This window comes from Rhinolophus sinicus, linkage group LG03 (assembly GCF_036562045.2).
Source record: "Rhinolophus sinicus isolate RSC01 linkage group LG03, ASM3656204v1, whole genome shotgun sequence".
Lineage (NCBI taxonomy): Eukaryota > Metazoa > Chordata > Mammalia > Chiroptera > Rhinolophidae > Rhinolophus > Rhinolophus sinicus.
In genome coordinates, this window is record NC_133753.1 from 137054387 (window position 1) to 137070804 (window position 16418).

The 16418-nt window shown below is 36.2% G+C and overlaps 1 protein-coding gene and 1 long non-coding RNA gene across 27 annotated transcripts in view; one reads left to right on the forward strand and one right to left on the reverse strand.

Moving 5' to 3' along the window:
- The window catches only part of MCTP1 (multiple C2 and transmembrane domain containing 1), a 490830-nt gene extending 477993 nt beyond the window's left edge, over positions 1 to 12837 (forward strand). For 16 of the 26 annotated variants that reach the window (XM_074328730.1, XM_074328724.1, XM_074328725.1 and 13 more), the window contains 3 exons: positions 829 to 938; positions 9760 to 9857; positions 10807 to 12722. In XM_074328730.1, coding sequence (XP_074184831.1) covers positions 829 to 938; positions 9760 to 9857; positions 10807 to 10878 — 280 coding nt within the window. In that variant the 3' untranslated portion in view covers positions 10879 to 12722. Of the gene's footprint in view, positions 1 to 828; positions 939 to 9759; positions 9858 to 10806 lie in introns of all 26 variants that reach the window. The other 10 variants (XM_074328722.1, XM_074328714.1, XM_074328715.1 and 7 more) reach the window with 1 other exon arrangement.
- On the reverse strand, positions 933 to 10812 carry LOC141570683 (uncharacterized). Its single transcript, XR_012494990.1, has 3 exons — positions 10587 to 10812; positions 10078 to 10147; positions 933 to 4829 (listed from the first exon to the last, which is right to left on the reverse strand). It is a non-coding gene; the product is annotated as an uncharacterized LOC141570683 (long non-coding RNA).
- Positions 12838 to 16418: the final 3581 nt, after the last annotated feature.

Consider the following 16418-nt stretch of genomic DNA (forward strand, 5'->3'; position numbering starts at 1 on the left):
AACTTTCTTGAATGGCATCTCTTTGGGGGAAAGATCATATTCAAAATTTAGATGCAATAATGCATTGTGGAAATAGAAAAGGGCAGTTTTTCCCCCCTGACATTTGCTACACTGGTAAGGATTCTTTGACATTTATCCTTCCAAAAGGAGAAAGAACACAGGGAACCCTTCAGTGAGGCTGCCCAGAAGGGGGGTTTTCTGAGCGAAAAGCCAGTGCCCTCGCACATGGAATGGAGTGATGGATGGCTTTGAGCTAGGCCACAGCAAAGAAGCAGACCCTCAGCCTTCTGTTCTCTCCATAAGCGGCAGAAGCAAGGCAAGCACAGGTGTCGGGAAGGGAACGAAGACATGATCCTTCACCTGGCAGCAGTTATAAGGCACTCATTCTGACCATGGGAGGAAAAAGACAAAGACAGAGAAGCCAGACCCTAAGAATTACTGAAAACCAGACAACCAGATTGATCCAACTTTAGCTCTTTTCACTGAAAAAAAAAAAAAAAAAAAATGTTTTTAGGAAACATTTGACCTAGAGAAAGATGCAAAAAGCAAGCCATATGCCACAAAGCTAAGGAATAAATTCTGTGCTATGCGCTGAGGCACAGTGTAGGAAGAAAATCTCTTAACAATCATCCTTTATGGGATTGAAAACTGCCCTGAACAAACCCCACACCAAGTGAACATAACATACATAACCAGGAAATTAGAAGAAATAAAAAACACTAACATTTACACATTATGTACAATTTCACATTTTCCTGATATGTCCTTGGAGCCTTTCTAACTTCCTTATAAGAATACCAGATTGCTGATGTGTTAATTTCTCTTCAGTACTTTCAACTGGACCGTCCCATTCTTAAGCTGGCTGGCCATTGTGGCCCTCTGTGTATTCATTGTCATCTTGTACTTCATTCCACTGAGATACATCGTCCTTGCCTGGGGTAAGTAAAGCGTTTTTTTCCTTTTTGCTTTTTTCTTTTAAAAAAAACTGTCTTAGCTGCTAAGAACAAACTATTTTTAAGGGATGAGTTATACTGTCAGTAGTTCTCTATATTTATGGTCATGAAGCCACTCCATGATGAAAAGAGACAGGTCGGTTAAAAATCACAACTGTATAAAGATTTAGGTCTACCTGCAAAATGCATTTTTCTTATCTGCCACCATAGGCTCCATCATACTATAAACATGTAGTTGTACAGATTCTTCATATATCAAAGTGTAGCTTTGTCTAGATATCACTTTGATTTATTTTTACCACTTATACGTAAACAGAGGCATTTCGATCCATATGGTGCATTTAGGACAATACGCTTTTGTGCTATGGTGCTTTATCTTGTGGAAGTGTCTGTAAACAGGTACCATATATGGCCGCCTGTTTAAGAGGTCACCTTTAGGATGTGGGAAAAGGGGCCTTGGCATTGACAGGCTGCTTAGGAACAAGAAACCTGCTTTATGTGTATGAATCAAGAATGCTTCTGCAAAAGCCTGCTTTAAAGGTGCTATTCTGACGTCCTAATTTTTATTGCAATTATGCTGCAAGCCAAGAGTTTCCAAGTCCCCAGACCCTGTTTAGGTGGTAGTATCAGCAGCAGTCTTCATACTTTCGGGTTTTTCCCCCTCAGTGGACAAAATTCTTGGTTTAGAAAATTCATTTCTCAGTCTCCAAGAATGACTAACATATAAAACTATGACATTGATGATAATATATAAACAAGACTGGGTAGAAGGAGAATTCTCTATTTGCCCCTGACCTGCATATACCTAAGACAGCTAAACCTGTACAAAATGCAGAGGACCAAAATGGGTCTTAACTCCAGACAGCATGCTTACACTGAAAGCAAAGAAGATCAAAGAGAAGGTTTCGTTCTTTTCTTTTTAAGGCTTTTTAAGGAAATATGTTGAAAAAAGTGAAAAGATGTCTGAAGTCTCAAAGCCCTCCAGTTTTAAGATTTCTATCTCCCTGTTCTTTTTGGTGTATCTTGTCATAACCTTTATTTCTTGGGTAGGGAGAGGAAGGTGGGAAGAATGGTGATTATTTTTTCCTTCCTTAATTTGTATAGTTGAAAATAGTTTCAACTAAGACATTGCTTTATACTATGGAAGAGGCATTTTCCACCATGTTCTTGTTTCCCTAGTTTATGTTCAAGCCCTCGTCTTTCATTCTTTCCTGTGATATTTAAAACAGATGCTGTTTTATTGAAGGAATTAATAGGTGTGGCAGTTTATTACCTCCAACCTACCTAGGGTCAGACCTGCCATCTCAGTTGTGATAGGTGGTGAACCTCTAGTTTCCTTTCCCCAGATTCACAGAAACTGGAGCCCATGGCAGACATCTGTCTATATAATTGGGGTGGCCTCATTGGGTGTCTTAAATGTAATTTTTGGTTATGTTTTGGGCTTCTTGTTTCACTGAATGAAAGAGCAGGTGATTTTAGTGGTAGCTGAATGCTGAAATATTCACCAGAAATTTAAGATGGGTCTCACATGGAGCCACAGGGACCAAAATTATGATTGCTTAAGAAAATTATTCTGCTGAACTCCCTGAAGAGCCAAGATTCTCTACTTTATGGCCCAGTATTTACCAGTCTATTCATCTCATATAAAGCTGTTTATGTATTTTTATGTGTCTATCCTTGGTAATTTAAGTGCAACATATTAAAAGAATAGACTTATACCACTGAAATTCTACATTACACAATAGAATATGTAGAAAAGATACTTTCAGTTTTATACGTTATTTTGACATTTCTATCTCATTAAATTATTTGTTTGTACAAGAGCTCCAATTTCACCAACATTTGCCCTTTACCCATATTCGCCCTTCAGGTGGTACACAGGATTAACTGTTGAATAATTTAGTATGGGTAGATATTTCTCATCTCTAAAGGTTCTTGGCTGTTCTCATCCAAGAAGTCATCCAAGTAAGTCAATCACAGCAATATCTTTTGCAAGCATTAAATGTAAATTTCTTGTAATTCAAAAAGAAAATTGGTTTCTAAAAAAATCTCAATTCCAGAGCTGTAGAAATGGAAACAATTATTTTTCTTGTGATTAAGAACCTTTAAGATTTAATCTCTTAGCAACTTTCAAATATGCAACCCAGTATTAGTAACAGTCACAATGCTGTTCATTATATCCCCATGACTTATTTGATAACTGGAAATTTGTACCTTCTGACCCCCTTCACCTACCACCCACCCCCTTCTCTATATCTAAGAGCTTGTTTTTTGTTTCTTAGATACCACATATAAGTGAGATTGTATGGTGTTTGTTTTTCTCTGACTCATTTCACTTAGTTGCAAATGGCAAGATTTCATTCTATTTTTATGGCTGAATAACATTCCATTATACATATATCTCACATTTTCTTTATCCATTCATTCACTGGTGTACACTTTATTTTCACAACTTGGTTACTGTAAATAATGCTGAATGAACATGTGCATGTACCTATCTTTTGAAGTTAGTGTTTTCATTTTCTTCAGAAGTGGAATTGCTTGATATGATAGTTCTGTTTTTAAGTTTTTAAGGAACCTCCATACTATTTTCCATAGTGGCTGCACCAATTTACATTCCGGCCAACAGTGCAAAGATTCCCTTTCCTCCACATCCTCACCAACACTTATTTCTTGTCTTTTCAATCAATAGCTATTCTGACAGGTGTGAGGTGATATCTCATTGTAGTTTTGCATTTCCCTGATGATTAGTAATGGTGAGTATATTTTTTGTACCTGTTAGCCATCTGTATATCTTCTTTGGAAAAATGTCTGTGCAGATCCTCTGTCCATTTTTTAATTGGATTGTCTGGGGTTTTTTGCTATTGAGTTGTACGAGTTCTTTATATATTTTGTATTGTAAGATACATCTGTAAATATTTTCTCCGATTCAATAGGCTGCCTTTTCATTTTGTTTATAGGTTCCTTTGCTTGCAAAAGCACTTTCGTTTGATATAGACATTTGTTTATTTTTGCTCTTGTTGCCTTTGCTTTTGGTGTCAAATCCAAAAAATCATTGCAAAGACTGATGACAAGGAGCTTACTGCCTATATTTTCTTCTAAGAGTTTTATGGTTTCAGGTCTTAGCATTCAAGTCTATAATCCATTTCTAGTTGCTTTATGTACATGGTGTAGGACAGAAATACAGTTTCATACCATTTATTGAAGACAGTGTCCTTTCCCAGTTGTATATTTTTGGCTTTAGGATTAGCAAATGAATCTCTTCCACAAAGTCTCGGTGCTTGTCCAACGGTTGCTTCTGTGCTGGGCCCTGAGCTGAGTGAATCTGACTGACTACTTTAAGAGCCCTTTCTCAGTTCTATGGTCCGTTGGGTTTCGTGAACCCAAGCCCCAGTAGTTTTCAAAGCCAGGTATTTTGGGGGCTTGTGTCTCAGGTTCAGGTCTTAAAAGTCAGGGTGCCTAATGTGGGGTATGACCACTGCTCCTCAGGAAGAAGCTCCGAGTTTGTGTTTCCTCTCAATTGTGGATCACTGTGCCAGGAGTGAGGTTTATGGAGAGACTGCATCTCAGCCTCTCCACCAACTTCCATGTGGCTTTTTTCTTGTTTGCTTGGTGTGAAGGAATTGCTCAGCTCGTTTTCAGATTTTTTTTTTAGCAGAAATTGTTCCATGTGTAGTTACAGATGAGGTGTGTCCATGAGAAGAGGTGAGTTCAGGATATTCCTCCATCACTATCTTGAACTGCCTCCTTGAGGTAAATCCAGGTGTAAAAGCTCCCCTCGGGGAGATACTGGTGCTCTGGAGTACAGCAGAGGGAGAGCGTGAAGATGGTGCCAACAGGCTGGCTCAAGTCACAGGGACAGTATAGATGTGGTGCCTGGCGGGAAAGGAAAAAAAAAAGATACTCATCAGCTGTAACAAGATGGAATGACTCAGACGGTACCTGGCCATCACCTCCCTGGAGAGCACCCCAGTAGGCCCCTGAATGTGTGTCAGAGCAGAGGCCTGCCCCTCATGCTCCAAGACAAGCAAACGAGCCTCTTCCATACACAGACTGGGTGTCCCTCAATAGGCTGCTTCTGTGCTGGGCCCTGGGGCCAGTGCATACAAAGGCATGGGCCTTTAGGAGTTATTTTTCAGATTGCTATAGTCTTGTAGGGGCTCATGGCTGTGTGCTCCATTGAGCTTCAGAGCTAAATGTTTTTAAGAAAAATAGACCAATGGAACATAATTGTAAGCCCAGAAATAAAACCAAGCACATGTGGTCAACTAATATTTGACAAGGAAGCCAAGAATATTTAATGGGGGCTAAGACAAGGATACTTAATGGAGAAAAGACAGTGACTTCAATAAATGATGCTGGAAAAATTGGATAATCGTAGGTAGAAAAACAAAACTTGATCTCTGTCTTACACCACTCACAAAAAATAGCTCCAAATGGATTACAAGACTTAAACATTAGGGTGGAAACCATGAAACTCCTATAAGAGAGCATAGTAAAATAAACTCCTTAACATGAGTTTTGGTAATGATTTTTTGGAAATCACAACTACAGCAAAAGCTAAATAAAAAAATCAAGTAGGACTACATGTAACTAAGAAGCTTCTGAACAGCACAAGAAACTATCAACAAAGTGAAAAGACAACCTGTGGAATAGGAAGAAATATTTGCAAACCATACATATGGTAAGGAGTTAGTATCTAAAATATAAAAAGAACTCATACAACTCAATAGCAAAAAAATAATTAAAAAATGAGCAAAGGACCTTAATAGGCATTTTTCCAAAGAAATATAAATGGCCAACAGGTACATGAAAAGATATTCAACATCACTAGTCATTAGGGAGATGCAAATTCAAACCACAATGACATAGGACATCATCATTTAGAATGGCTATCGTCAGAATGACAAATAAATACTGGAGTGGATGTGAAGATGAGGCAACCCTTATGCACTGTTGGTGGGAATGTAAATCGGTGCAGCCACTATGGAAAATAGTATGGAGGGTCTTCAAAAGATTTGAAAAATTGAGCTACCCTATGATCCAACAATTCCACTTTTGGGAATATATCCAAAAAAAATGAAAACCCTAACTTGAAAATATATCTGCCCCCTCCCATCTTCATGGCATCATTATTTACAACAGCCAAGAAATGCAAACAACCTAAGTGTCTATCAATGGATGAATAAATAAAGTTGTGGTGTGTGTGTATGACACTTAGGGGTGTGTGTGTGTATATATATGTATATATATGTATATCGCACACAATTTAGGTTGTCTATCAATAAATGAGAGGATTTTGTTTTTGTGGCTGAAGAATATTCCATTGTATGTGTGTGTGTGTGTGTGTGTATATATATATATACACACACATACACACTATATATATATAGTGTATATACACACACACATATATGCACACAATGGAATATCCAAGTTGTGTGTGTATATATATATACACACTATATATAGTTTTATATATATATATAGTGTATATATATACACACATAACTTAGACTATCTATAAATATCTATCTATATACACACATATATACACACAATGGAATATTCTTTGGCCATAAACACAATAAAATCCTCCCATTTGCGACAACATGGCTGGACCTTGAAGATATTATATGAAGTGCAATAAGTGAGCTAGAAAGACAAATACAAAAAGAACTTCCAGTCAAGATGGCAGTGTAGGTAAACCTGTACTTGCCTCCTCCCATGACCACATCAAAATTACAACTAAATTATAGAACCAACATTGAAAACCACCTGAAGTCTAGCTGTACATAATTCCTGTAACTACGAATATAAAGAAGAAGCCACAAAGAGACTGGTAGGAGGGGCAGAAATGTGGAACGGACAGGTCCCATACCTGGCTCCCGAGCCTGGACCACTAGTGCCGGGAAGGAGTCCCCATAACATCTGGCGGTGAAAACTGGTGGAGATTGCCTCTGAGTGAGATGGAGGGCCACTGGAGATGTAGGCAGTAAATCCTTAGTAAAATTTTTTGGATGTTGCCTCGGACAAGGGAAACAGAAGAAAAATAGAAAATAGGGACTACAGCAAACTAAAGAGTTTTAGCAGTGCAAAGGAAACCAACAAAATGAAAAGAAAACCTACCAGATGGGAGAAGATATTCGGCAATGATATATCTGATAAGGGGTTATATCCAAAATATGTGAGGAACTCCTACAACTCAACACACAAAAAAAACAAACCATCTGATTGAAAAAATGGATCGAGGACCCAAATAAACATTTCTCCAAACAGGACATACAGATGGCCAATCGACATGAAAAGATACTCGGCATCACTAATCACCAAGGAAATGAAAATAAAAAACACAACGAGATATCACCCCAGCCTATAGAACGGCTATCATCAATAAATCAACAAACAACAAGTGATGGCCAGGATGTGGAGAAAAGGGAGACCTTGTGCACTGTTGATAGGATTGTAAATTGATGCAGCCACTGTGGAAAATAATGTTCTCAAAAACTTAAAAATGGAATTACTGGGTCATATGGTAGTTCTACTTCTGGGTATTTATTAAAAGAAATCCAAAACACTAATTCAGAAAGATATATACACCCCTATTTTCACTGCAGCACTATTTACAATACCCAAGATATGGAAGCAACCTAAGTGCCCCCTGATAGATGAATCGATAAAGATGTGGTGTGTGTATACACACACTCACACACACACACTATAGAATATTACTTGCCCATAAAACAATGAAATCTTGCCATTTGCGACAACATGGATAGATCTACAGGGTATTATGCTAAGTGAAATAAGTCAGGCAGAGAAAGACAAATGCCATGTGATTTCACTTACATGTGGAATCTGAAGGATAAAATAAACGAACAAAATAGAAACAAATTCACAAATACATAGAACAAACAGACTGACGGTTGCCAGATGTGGGGGTTGGGAGGATGGGTGAAAAAGGGAAAGGGATTAAGAAGCACAAACTGGCAGTTATAAAAACAGTCAAGGGGCTATAAAGTACAGCACAGTGAATACAGTCATTAATAATGTAATAACGATATATGGTGTCAGGTGGTACTAGACTAATCATGGTGACCACTTCATAAGTCATATAAATGTCTAGTCACTATGTTGTACACCTAAAACTAATACAACTAATACAACTGTAATTGGAAAAATTAAAAAGCCCACAAAAAAACAAAAGAAAGCAAAACACCAAACTCATAGAAAAAGAGATCAGATTTGTGGTTTCCAGGGGTAAAATGGGGGGGAGGGGCAAAGGAGGGATTGGAGGAAGGTGGTCAGAGTTTACAAACCCAGTTACAAGATAAATAAGTACCAGGGATGCAATGTACAAATGATGACTATAGTTAACACGGTTGCTAATATATATAGCAAAATTGTTAAGAGAATCGATCCTCAGAGTTCTCATCCTAAGAAGAAATCTTTTTCTTTCCTTTTTATTGTATCTATGAGATGATATACGTTAACTAAACCTATTGTGGTAACCATTTCACAATATATGTAAATCAAACAAAATGCTGTATACCTTAAACTTATATATAGTGAAGAATGTCAATTATTTCTCAGTAAGAATGAAAAAAAAGCTAGATGTTTTTGGGGCTCATCACAAGTCTTAGAAGTTGGGCATACCTGACGTGGAGTTCAAAGCCCTTTGCTCCTAGGGAGAAGCTGTGGATTAGGAGCTCCCTCTACACTGTGGGTTGCTGTGTTGGAGTTGGGGTTTATTGTGAGAGTGTTCCCTGACCTTCTCCTACCTGCTTCAATGTGGGCCTTCTCTTATTCACCTGATACTGTGTTTCCCCGAAAATAAGACCTACCCCCAAAATAAGCCCCAGTTCAGATAGTCAGCCAGACGGACGCATGTAGTACATTATGACGATGTTTCAGAAGATGACATGACTGTATTTGAATAAATGTAGATTGTTGTACATGAAAAAATAAGACATCCCCTGAAAATACGCCCTAATGCGTCTTTTAGAGCAAAAATTAATATAAGACCCGGTCTTATTTTGGGGGAAATACAGTATGTAGTCATTACTCAGCCAGTTTTTAGAATTTTTTCAGAGGAATTTGTTACATAAGCATCTGTAGATTTGGTATATTGATAGGAGGACATCACCATTTTTTTACATCATTACCTTCAAAGCTTTTTTGTTGTTGTTTTTTTAATTTAAAGCTAGTGGTGAATCCTTTCTCATTTCAGGTCATTTTGAGATAAAATGAAGGTCATGTGTCTTTTAAACATTTTGCTTGCATAACAGCAACACCTCACACAGACACACTAAAAAGAAAAAGAAAAAAGTTTCTCTCTTGAAAAAGAGGAAATCAGACTTCTTGCCTTAAAAGCCATCCCAATCCAAAATGTAGGGAGACAAGTTTCAACCATAGATGGTACACTCAAGTAAAGCTTCCGACTACTGTTAACACTGAGGGGAAAAGCAAGATAGTGCCATTGTTCATTCTTGCCACGTGCTTTTCATTTCCCAAACACAAAGCCTTTTTCTGAGAAGGAAGCCACTAACAGAGAGAGGAACAACAGACCAGCCATTGAGTTGGGAAGGAGAAAGGAAGAGGACAAAAGGAGGAGGGAAGAAGCGAAAGGAGGAAAGAAGATAGGGAGGGATGAAGGGAGGAAACTGGGTTTATTGGTTCACTCAGTCGAGGCTAAAGGGCAGCTTAATCTAGATGTTCAAATCACTTCAATACGTTTGCTAGAAATGTTTTTCTGTAACTCCAAACTTTGGAGACTTCAATAATGTTTGATCTATCACTTTTTCAGGCATCAACAAATTTACGAAAAAGCTTCGGTGTCCCTATGCAATTGATAACAATGAACTACTTGACTTCCTTTCCAGAGTCCCTTCAGATGTACAAGTGGTATGTAGATTTCATTATCATTACTACTATTTTAATGTAGTGTAGCACTGGTTTTTAAATTTTATATCCTTAATTTCAAAAGGTTTTAGAAGAGACAGGTAAAGTTAATAAAGTGTGTAGTCGATTTTGCCATTCAGGAATTGAGCGCAGTTGGAGTGCTAACCAAGAAGAGATTATAGAGAAGAATGGAGAATGAGAGGTTGGTTCATCAAGAACCTACCAGAGCTGTCAGGGACAATCCTCCTCCAAGGAACGTTCCACTGGATTCTGTGAAGGGAAATCCCCACTACCTGAAGGGAGGAAATAGGAATATTAGATGATGCAAGCAAAGTGTGCCTGTGGACATTTGAGAGAAAAACACTTCTTTGTATAATTTGCGTGAATTTAGTTAAAGATGAATATGGGAGCAAGAGTGACAGCTTTTTGAAGACTGGGGCACATCTCAATCATTTGAGGTTACTTAATGCCATTAATTATTAGTGATTTTCAGAGTAAAATGAAATGTTTTTATCAAACTCTTGGAGCTGGTTACAGTGATACCTTTTTCCTTCATTTCAGTTGAGTTTCTGATTTGGTATCAGACATGAGTGTGCTGCATGGAGATTAAGCCTATATTAAACAAACAAACACAATACACTGCAAAGAACCATTATCTATCCCTACAGGATAAATGGAGATGCTTTTGTTTTCAATGTTATGTCTTATGAACAGTGAAGACCCCAGTCTTACCAACGTTCACATCAGGGCTCTCATATAGTTTCTGGCAGGATTTCCCTTCTTGCTCTTGCTGTATCATTCTATTGTTTTCTGCATCCCAGCTGCAGATCTCATGCAGCTTCCAGAGTGGGCACTTTTTTTTCCTCCAAGCAGTCTTTTATTCCTTTGCTTTTCCTTCCTTTGCCAGAAAGTGGCCACCTGACCAGTCTTTCTCTGAACTATGTTTAAACAGGTGCAATACCAAGAACTGAAACCAGATCCCTCTCACAGCCCATGTAAAAGGAAGAAAAACAATCTTGGCTAGCCAGCTCCCAGCACTAAGAAGACCAGCATCTGTTTGGGAAGATAAAAGAAAAAGCCTTCAAGCCTCAGAAGCATTTCCATTCTTTCTGCTTTTTATTTATTTTGCCTTTTATGATTGAATTTGTAAATAGTGTACAAGGGCCTATGTCTTTGAAAATATACTCCAATTGTACAGCATCAATTTGATAAAGGATTAGTTACTGCTGTGTGAAAGTCTTGTTAGCTGTGGATAATAATATAACACACTGGAACAACAAATGTAAGAATCGTAACACAGGGAGAACATACTTGTCTAATTACAAGTGGAAGAACCAGATTAGATTAAATGCTTAGCTATGCTCTGATTAAATCTACATAAAATGTAAATGTCCATTTGATTTTAAAGTGTTTTTTTAATGTGACCTTTTTACCTGAAAAGTAATCCATTACTGTTTTCTATGTTTTATACATTTCAAAAGGGAGGGGAGAGTCCCAAAACATGAAATGAAAGAGATGCATTTCAAGTTAACATAAATTCTGACTTCAGATCCCAACAATTATTCCTGAGCAAATTATTTAGATATGACTAGGCAGATTTTAAGCTAATGAGTAAAAGTACATTCACCCCCTCAAAACAATCATCTACACTCTGAAATCTTACAAAGAAAACTTCAAAACCTTCTATCATTCCATTTAAAACCTTAAAATCTCTATAGGATTACACATAAATACTGCCAGGTTTATAAATGATTACCTATCTAAATTTTTATACCTACCACTACTTTAATTTGTACCAAGTGAGCAAATTAGCAAAATTTCAGTAGTCAAACATACTAGCAAATTAAATCCGTATTGCTTTTGGTGTCAGATTATACCTCTGTGTATCTAAAAATATTTAATAAAAAGTGTTCTCACAGAAAAAAGAGGTATGTGCTTTCTCATTAGCTTTAATGCATACTTTGATTTTTGTTATTAGTGTTAATTTTAATATAGATGAGAATGCAGTGTACTAAGTGATATGCCAGTGTTTCATTACATTCATGTATAGAAAAAAATAATCATTCTTGATAATATGAATGCATGAAAACCTATTTTGTAAAATAAACTGTTTATGGGGAGGGGAAGTTTGCCTTTAAAAATGTTTCACTACTTACTGTAGAATCTATACTTAAAAATTGCATTCCCAAGACTCTCATGGTTGTTTTTGTACCTAACTCCCTATTATATCAAGGGAGTATACCTCTGGAAAGAGAAATAATTTGGTAAGAATGTCTTACTTCCCCTGACTGGGTAGGGGGATGAAGCTTGGTTTAAATTGCTATAGACAATGTTTTGCACTACTTTATTAATAATAGACTGAGATAGGGTGAAGGTGGGGGTTATTCTGGAAAAATGTAGAAAAACCAGAAGCAACAAATATATATTTCACTCAAAAAATTCTTTAAAAATAAATTTAATCTCATCAAAGCTGATTTTTAAAGTATTTTTATTTTAAAGCTATGTTGTTAAATACTATTTCTTATGATAGAACTATTTTGATCTGTTTATACACTGTGGTTGAAAGAATGCCAATTAAATTCCCTTTCTACAGAAAGGCTTTGACCTCAATATGCTCTATTTAGTGCATCATGTTTCTAATGACATGCTTACATCTGCATATCATCACTGTTTGTTGCTAAGACATAATACTCCAAGAAGTTGATGTTACTACAGAAAGTTTACTGATAGGATAGTTTGTTTGAAATCATTTTTGATTCCATCTTATGTGAGATTTATGTTCCATGATGACAGTGTCTACTCAAATGTCTACAAGCCTGATATTCTACAACCTCAGATGTACCTAGTAAATAGTAACCATTAACAGATGACTTGTTTCTGTTTGTTTCATTCTATGAAATTTCTGATGTTTAATTTAGTTCAATGATAATGTTGACTATACATTCACTGCATTAAATACAAAAAAAATCTTTTCTAAGTATAATCAGTACTCCTTTCTTTTTCTGGTGCTTGAGAGAAGAGTAATGGAGGATTGTGTGCATATTCTTATAAATGACACTTCACTTAGAGAAACTCATGTTTTGGTTGTCCAAACAAGACTTTCCCTAAAACCTTGACTGTTGTAAAAAAAAAAACTCATACCTTCAGAGAGGTGAGCATCCATTGAAGCTGACAGAAGAGTAAGAACTATCTTAAGACATGAAAGTAATATTCAGAAGACTTCATTGCTTTTAGAAACTACTTTTATAGGCTGAAAACAAGAGACTGTATCTAATAGAATTTTCACCTATTTCTTTCCCCTCTGTGAGGGGTTTACAAAACCATTTAATTTTATTTAGTTTTGAGAGATTTGCTATGTAAATATTTCAAGATATCTTTACTTAAAAGACAGGAAGCCTAACACCTATTTGCACTGCTAAATACAGTAGTCATGTGAACTACTAAATATATTACTATATTTTAGTGAGTATATTCATCGAAAGTCATTCATATTCTAAACTATAATTCATAAGAAAATGCATATTTTAACTTTTTCATCTATAAAAACTAAGTACTTCTTGTCCGTTTTGGTACTGTTCCACAGACTCAAACTGATAGATTCTGTAGAGATTCCAGATTATTTTTGAACCATTCTATGCACAAGGAAAATCTGAATTGAGAGATTCTTTAAATGACTTTGCTTTGTGGTATATTTATTTTAGTACCTACTGTATGACTTGCCCCGTCATAGGCAGTAGTCAAACCAATGATAGTATATTAAAATCAAATATGGAACTAAAAAGTATAGTGAGAGCAAAATTTAATTGACACATTTCTGAAAATATATTTTACAGAATTTTATTCTGTATTTAAAAGCAAAGAAAAATTCAGTAGTAAGCTCTCTTATCCGGGGACCACAGGAACTTTTTTGTTTCCATTTTGATCTTAATATCCAATGTCCCTAATGCTTAAGGTAGTCCACTCTTGTATTTAACAAGCTTAAGTCTTAGAGCTTTAATGTCAGTTTATATACTTGTTAAACCCAAATGTTTATTTTTGAGCTTTGTACTCACTTAGCATTAAAAACATATGTGTGTGTGTGTACACACACACACACGGCAGTTGATTCTCCAGAAATACAGACAGCCACCATTATACTTCTTGTAAAAACCTCAATTATTATTAAATTAGTGCTTATTTAAATTCTGGACTTTAAGTGTGTGTGTGTGTGTGTATACAGATGACTATTCATTTGTTTGATTAGAGTATCTAGAAGCAGCCTTTTCTAATTGCTCAGTCAAGTATGAATTGAAACCACATTAAAAAAACAATGTAATGAATACTTACAATCGTGTTGTTCTTTTCACTCATAATTCTTTTTTCCAGGATGACTAGTATAATTCACTAAAAAAAACAAAACATTTTTTTTTGGTGAACAATGTTACCTTTTATGCCTCAGTTTCTACATTTATACAGTAGTATTCACATCATAAGAGTTATTCCAGCTGAATCGCTGAGATTTAAAAAATATCAAGGAAAATCTCCCATTATATAAGATTATGCAAATAAAAACCATTGAAAGTCAAAATTGGTTACATGCTATAGAAACTAACAACACTGAAAGTTTTGCTGAAATTTAGTTACATTTCTGCTTTTCCAAGGGGCTCTGGGTTAAGAACTAAACAAAAAAAAAGTGAAAATCAAATATGTAATTGGTCTCAAATGAGTTTCAATTTATTGGGATCTTCCTTCCTTTACATTCTAAACAACAAAACTGTGTTCTATGCAAAAGCAGTTTTGTAGACAGTTAGGTTTTTCATTTATATTATAGTTGTCTCCAAATGTCACTGAAAAATTATGACTCCATTTTTAATACGATAACCAAATGGCACTACTCTAGTCAATTAACAGTATTACTCTATTAAACAAAGCTTTGTTTGGATTAAGGAAAATAAAATAGTTATGAAAGTAGCTGTGCCAAAGTTTTTTCAGTTTGTAGCAAGAATAACATTGCAACATAATTCACCCGTTGTAGATTCTTCAATATTCCTTCCAAAGAGAAAAGGAGTGACCAATCTGAGAGTCAATGAGCATACATGCAAACCATCTATCTTCTTGGGAGAAATGCGTCTGAGAAGATCCTGAGACCTGGCTGAGTGGGGTTGTTGCTGCTGCTAGGGAGGCAAGCTGATAAAAAAGGCTCAGTTTCACTTGCTAGTCAAAGACAAGCTTCAAAATGGCATGAGTCAATGTGAGGGATATAATTTTGCCAGAGTTCAAGTGATAACAAGTTTAGGGAACATGCTAACTACATAGAGAATAGTGCACACCTGGCCCCATTCTTAGTTGTAGCATGATTACTGGAGACACATCAGCAATAATAGTCAAGCGAAATTACACAGACAACTGGACCACAGAAGAAAGGTGAAGGGAAGGAAATACTAGTATTTATCCCAAGTTCAGAGATCTTTTAATAGAGCTATTCAGATTAAGCATAAACCTTATAACTAAACTCTACATCATTCCCACAAAATATTCTTCCTTTACACCATCGTGATTATAATAGTACGTCAAAATCTGTGTATAACTTGAAAGTAATTTGTTGGTGTCAAGAACCAATAAACTTTTAGAAAAATTTGATCAAGACTAAAGTGTCTATTTTCTATTATCCCCCTGGAGAGGGATAATGTTTGTGATTCTGTTCTTTGTTGTACAGGGGAGGTAGCTAACCCAAGTTCTGACTCAGCTTGAAACAATGGCATACCTGCCACTTATCTTTTTCCTAGAACTCTTACAAACTACAGATTCCATTAACACAGAGACCTAGCAAACCATAGCGAGGTTTTGGAAGCACATGGGAACCTACCTGGAAAAGTCACAATACTATGAATGTTTGGAGTAGTTTTAAAATAGATCAATGTGGCGTTCCATTTTATTTGAAGTTGTGGAACATTACCTCTTAAATTTCCCTGTAGGATGAAAAAATGCATTTTCAGATAAAACAGAGAAAAACTTTTTTTGGGGGGCAGGGGGATGGAATCACAAAATATCCAGAGCTGGATAACTTAAACCAAGAATCAGACACACTAACTCTTGTGGAGTGGGGTACTATGCATTCTTGTGACAATATGATGCTAACACAAAGAATACACATGTACTGAATCTCCCATTACTGTGACACAACCCTGACAGGCAGGTGAGAAATCGCCCCTCAAAAACACATTGATGTGATACTCTCCAGCGTAGTGTAGTTATGATGTAGGTATCCAATGTATGTATATAAAACAACCCTCAAACCATTGTGTTTTGAATCGTACTACTACGGAGTACCTTACAAGAAGCCATTTTCCTGGCGTTCACAGAAGAGGTGCAAAATAACATGCTCTGGACAGTGTTAAGATACTTTCACTCATATTTCTCTCAATAGATGGCTGGCTGCTTGTATCTGTATTAATATTGTAAATAGTAAGATCTATATTAAAATGTGAATTTTTTTTCCAGATCTATGATGATAGAACAAAAAAATTCTCAATTTCATAACAGTAGAGAACTTCCTCCAGAGGCATTTAAGGTACATTTAATTTT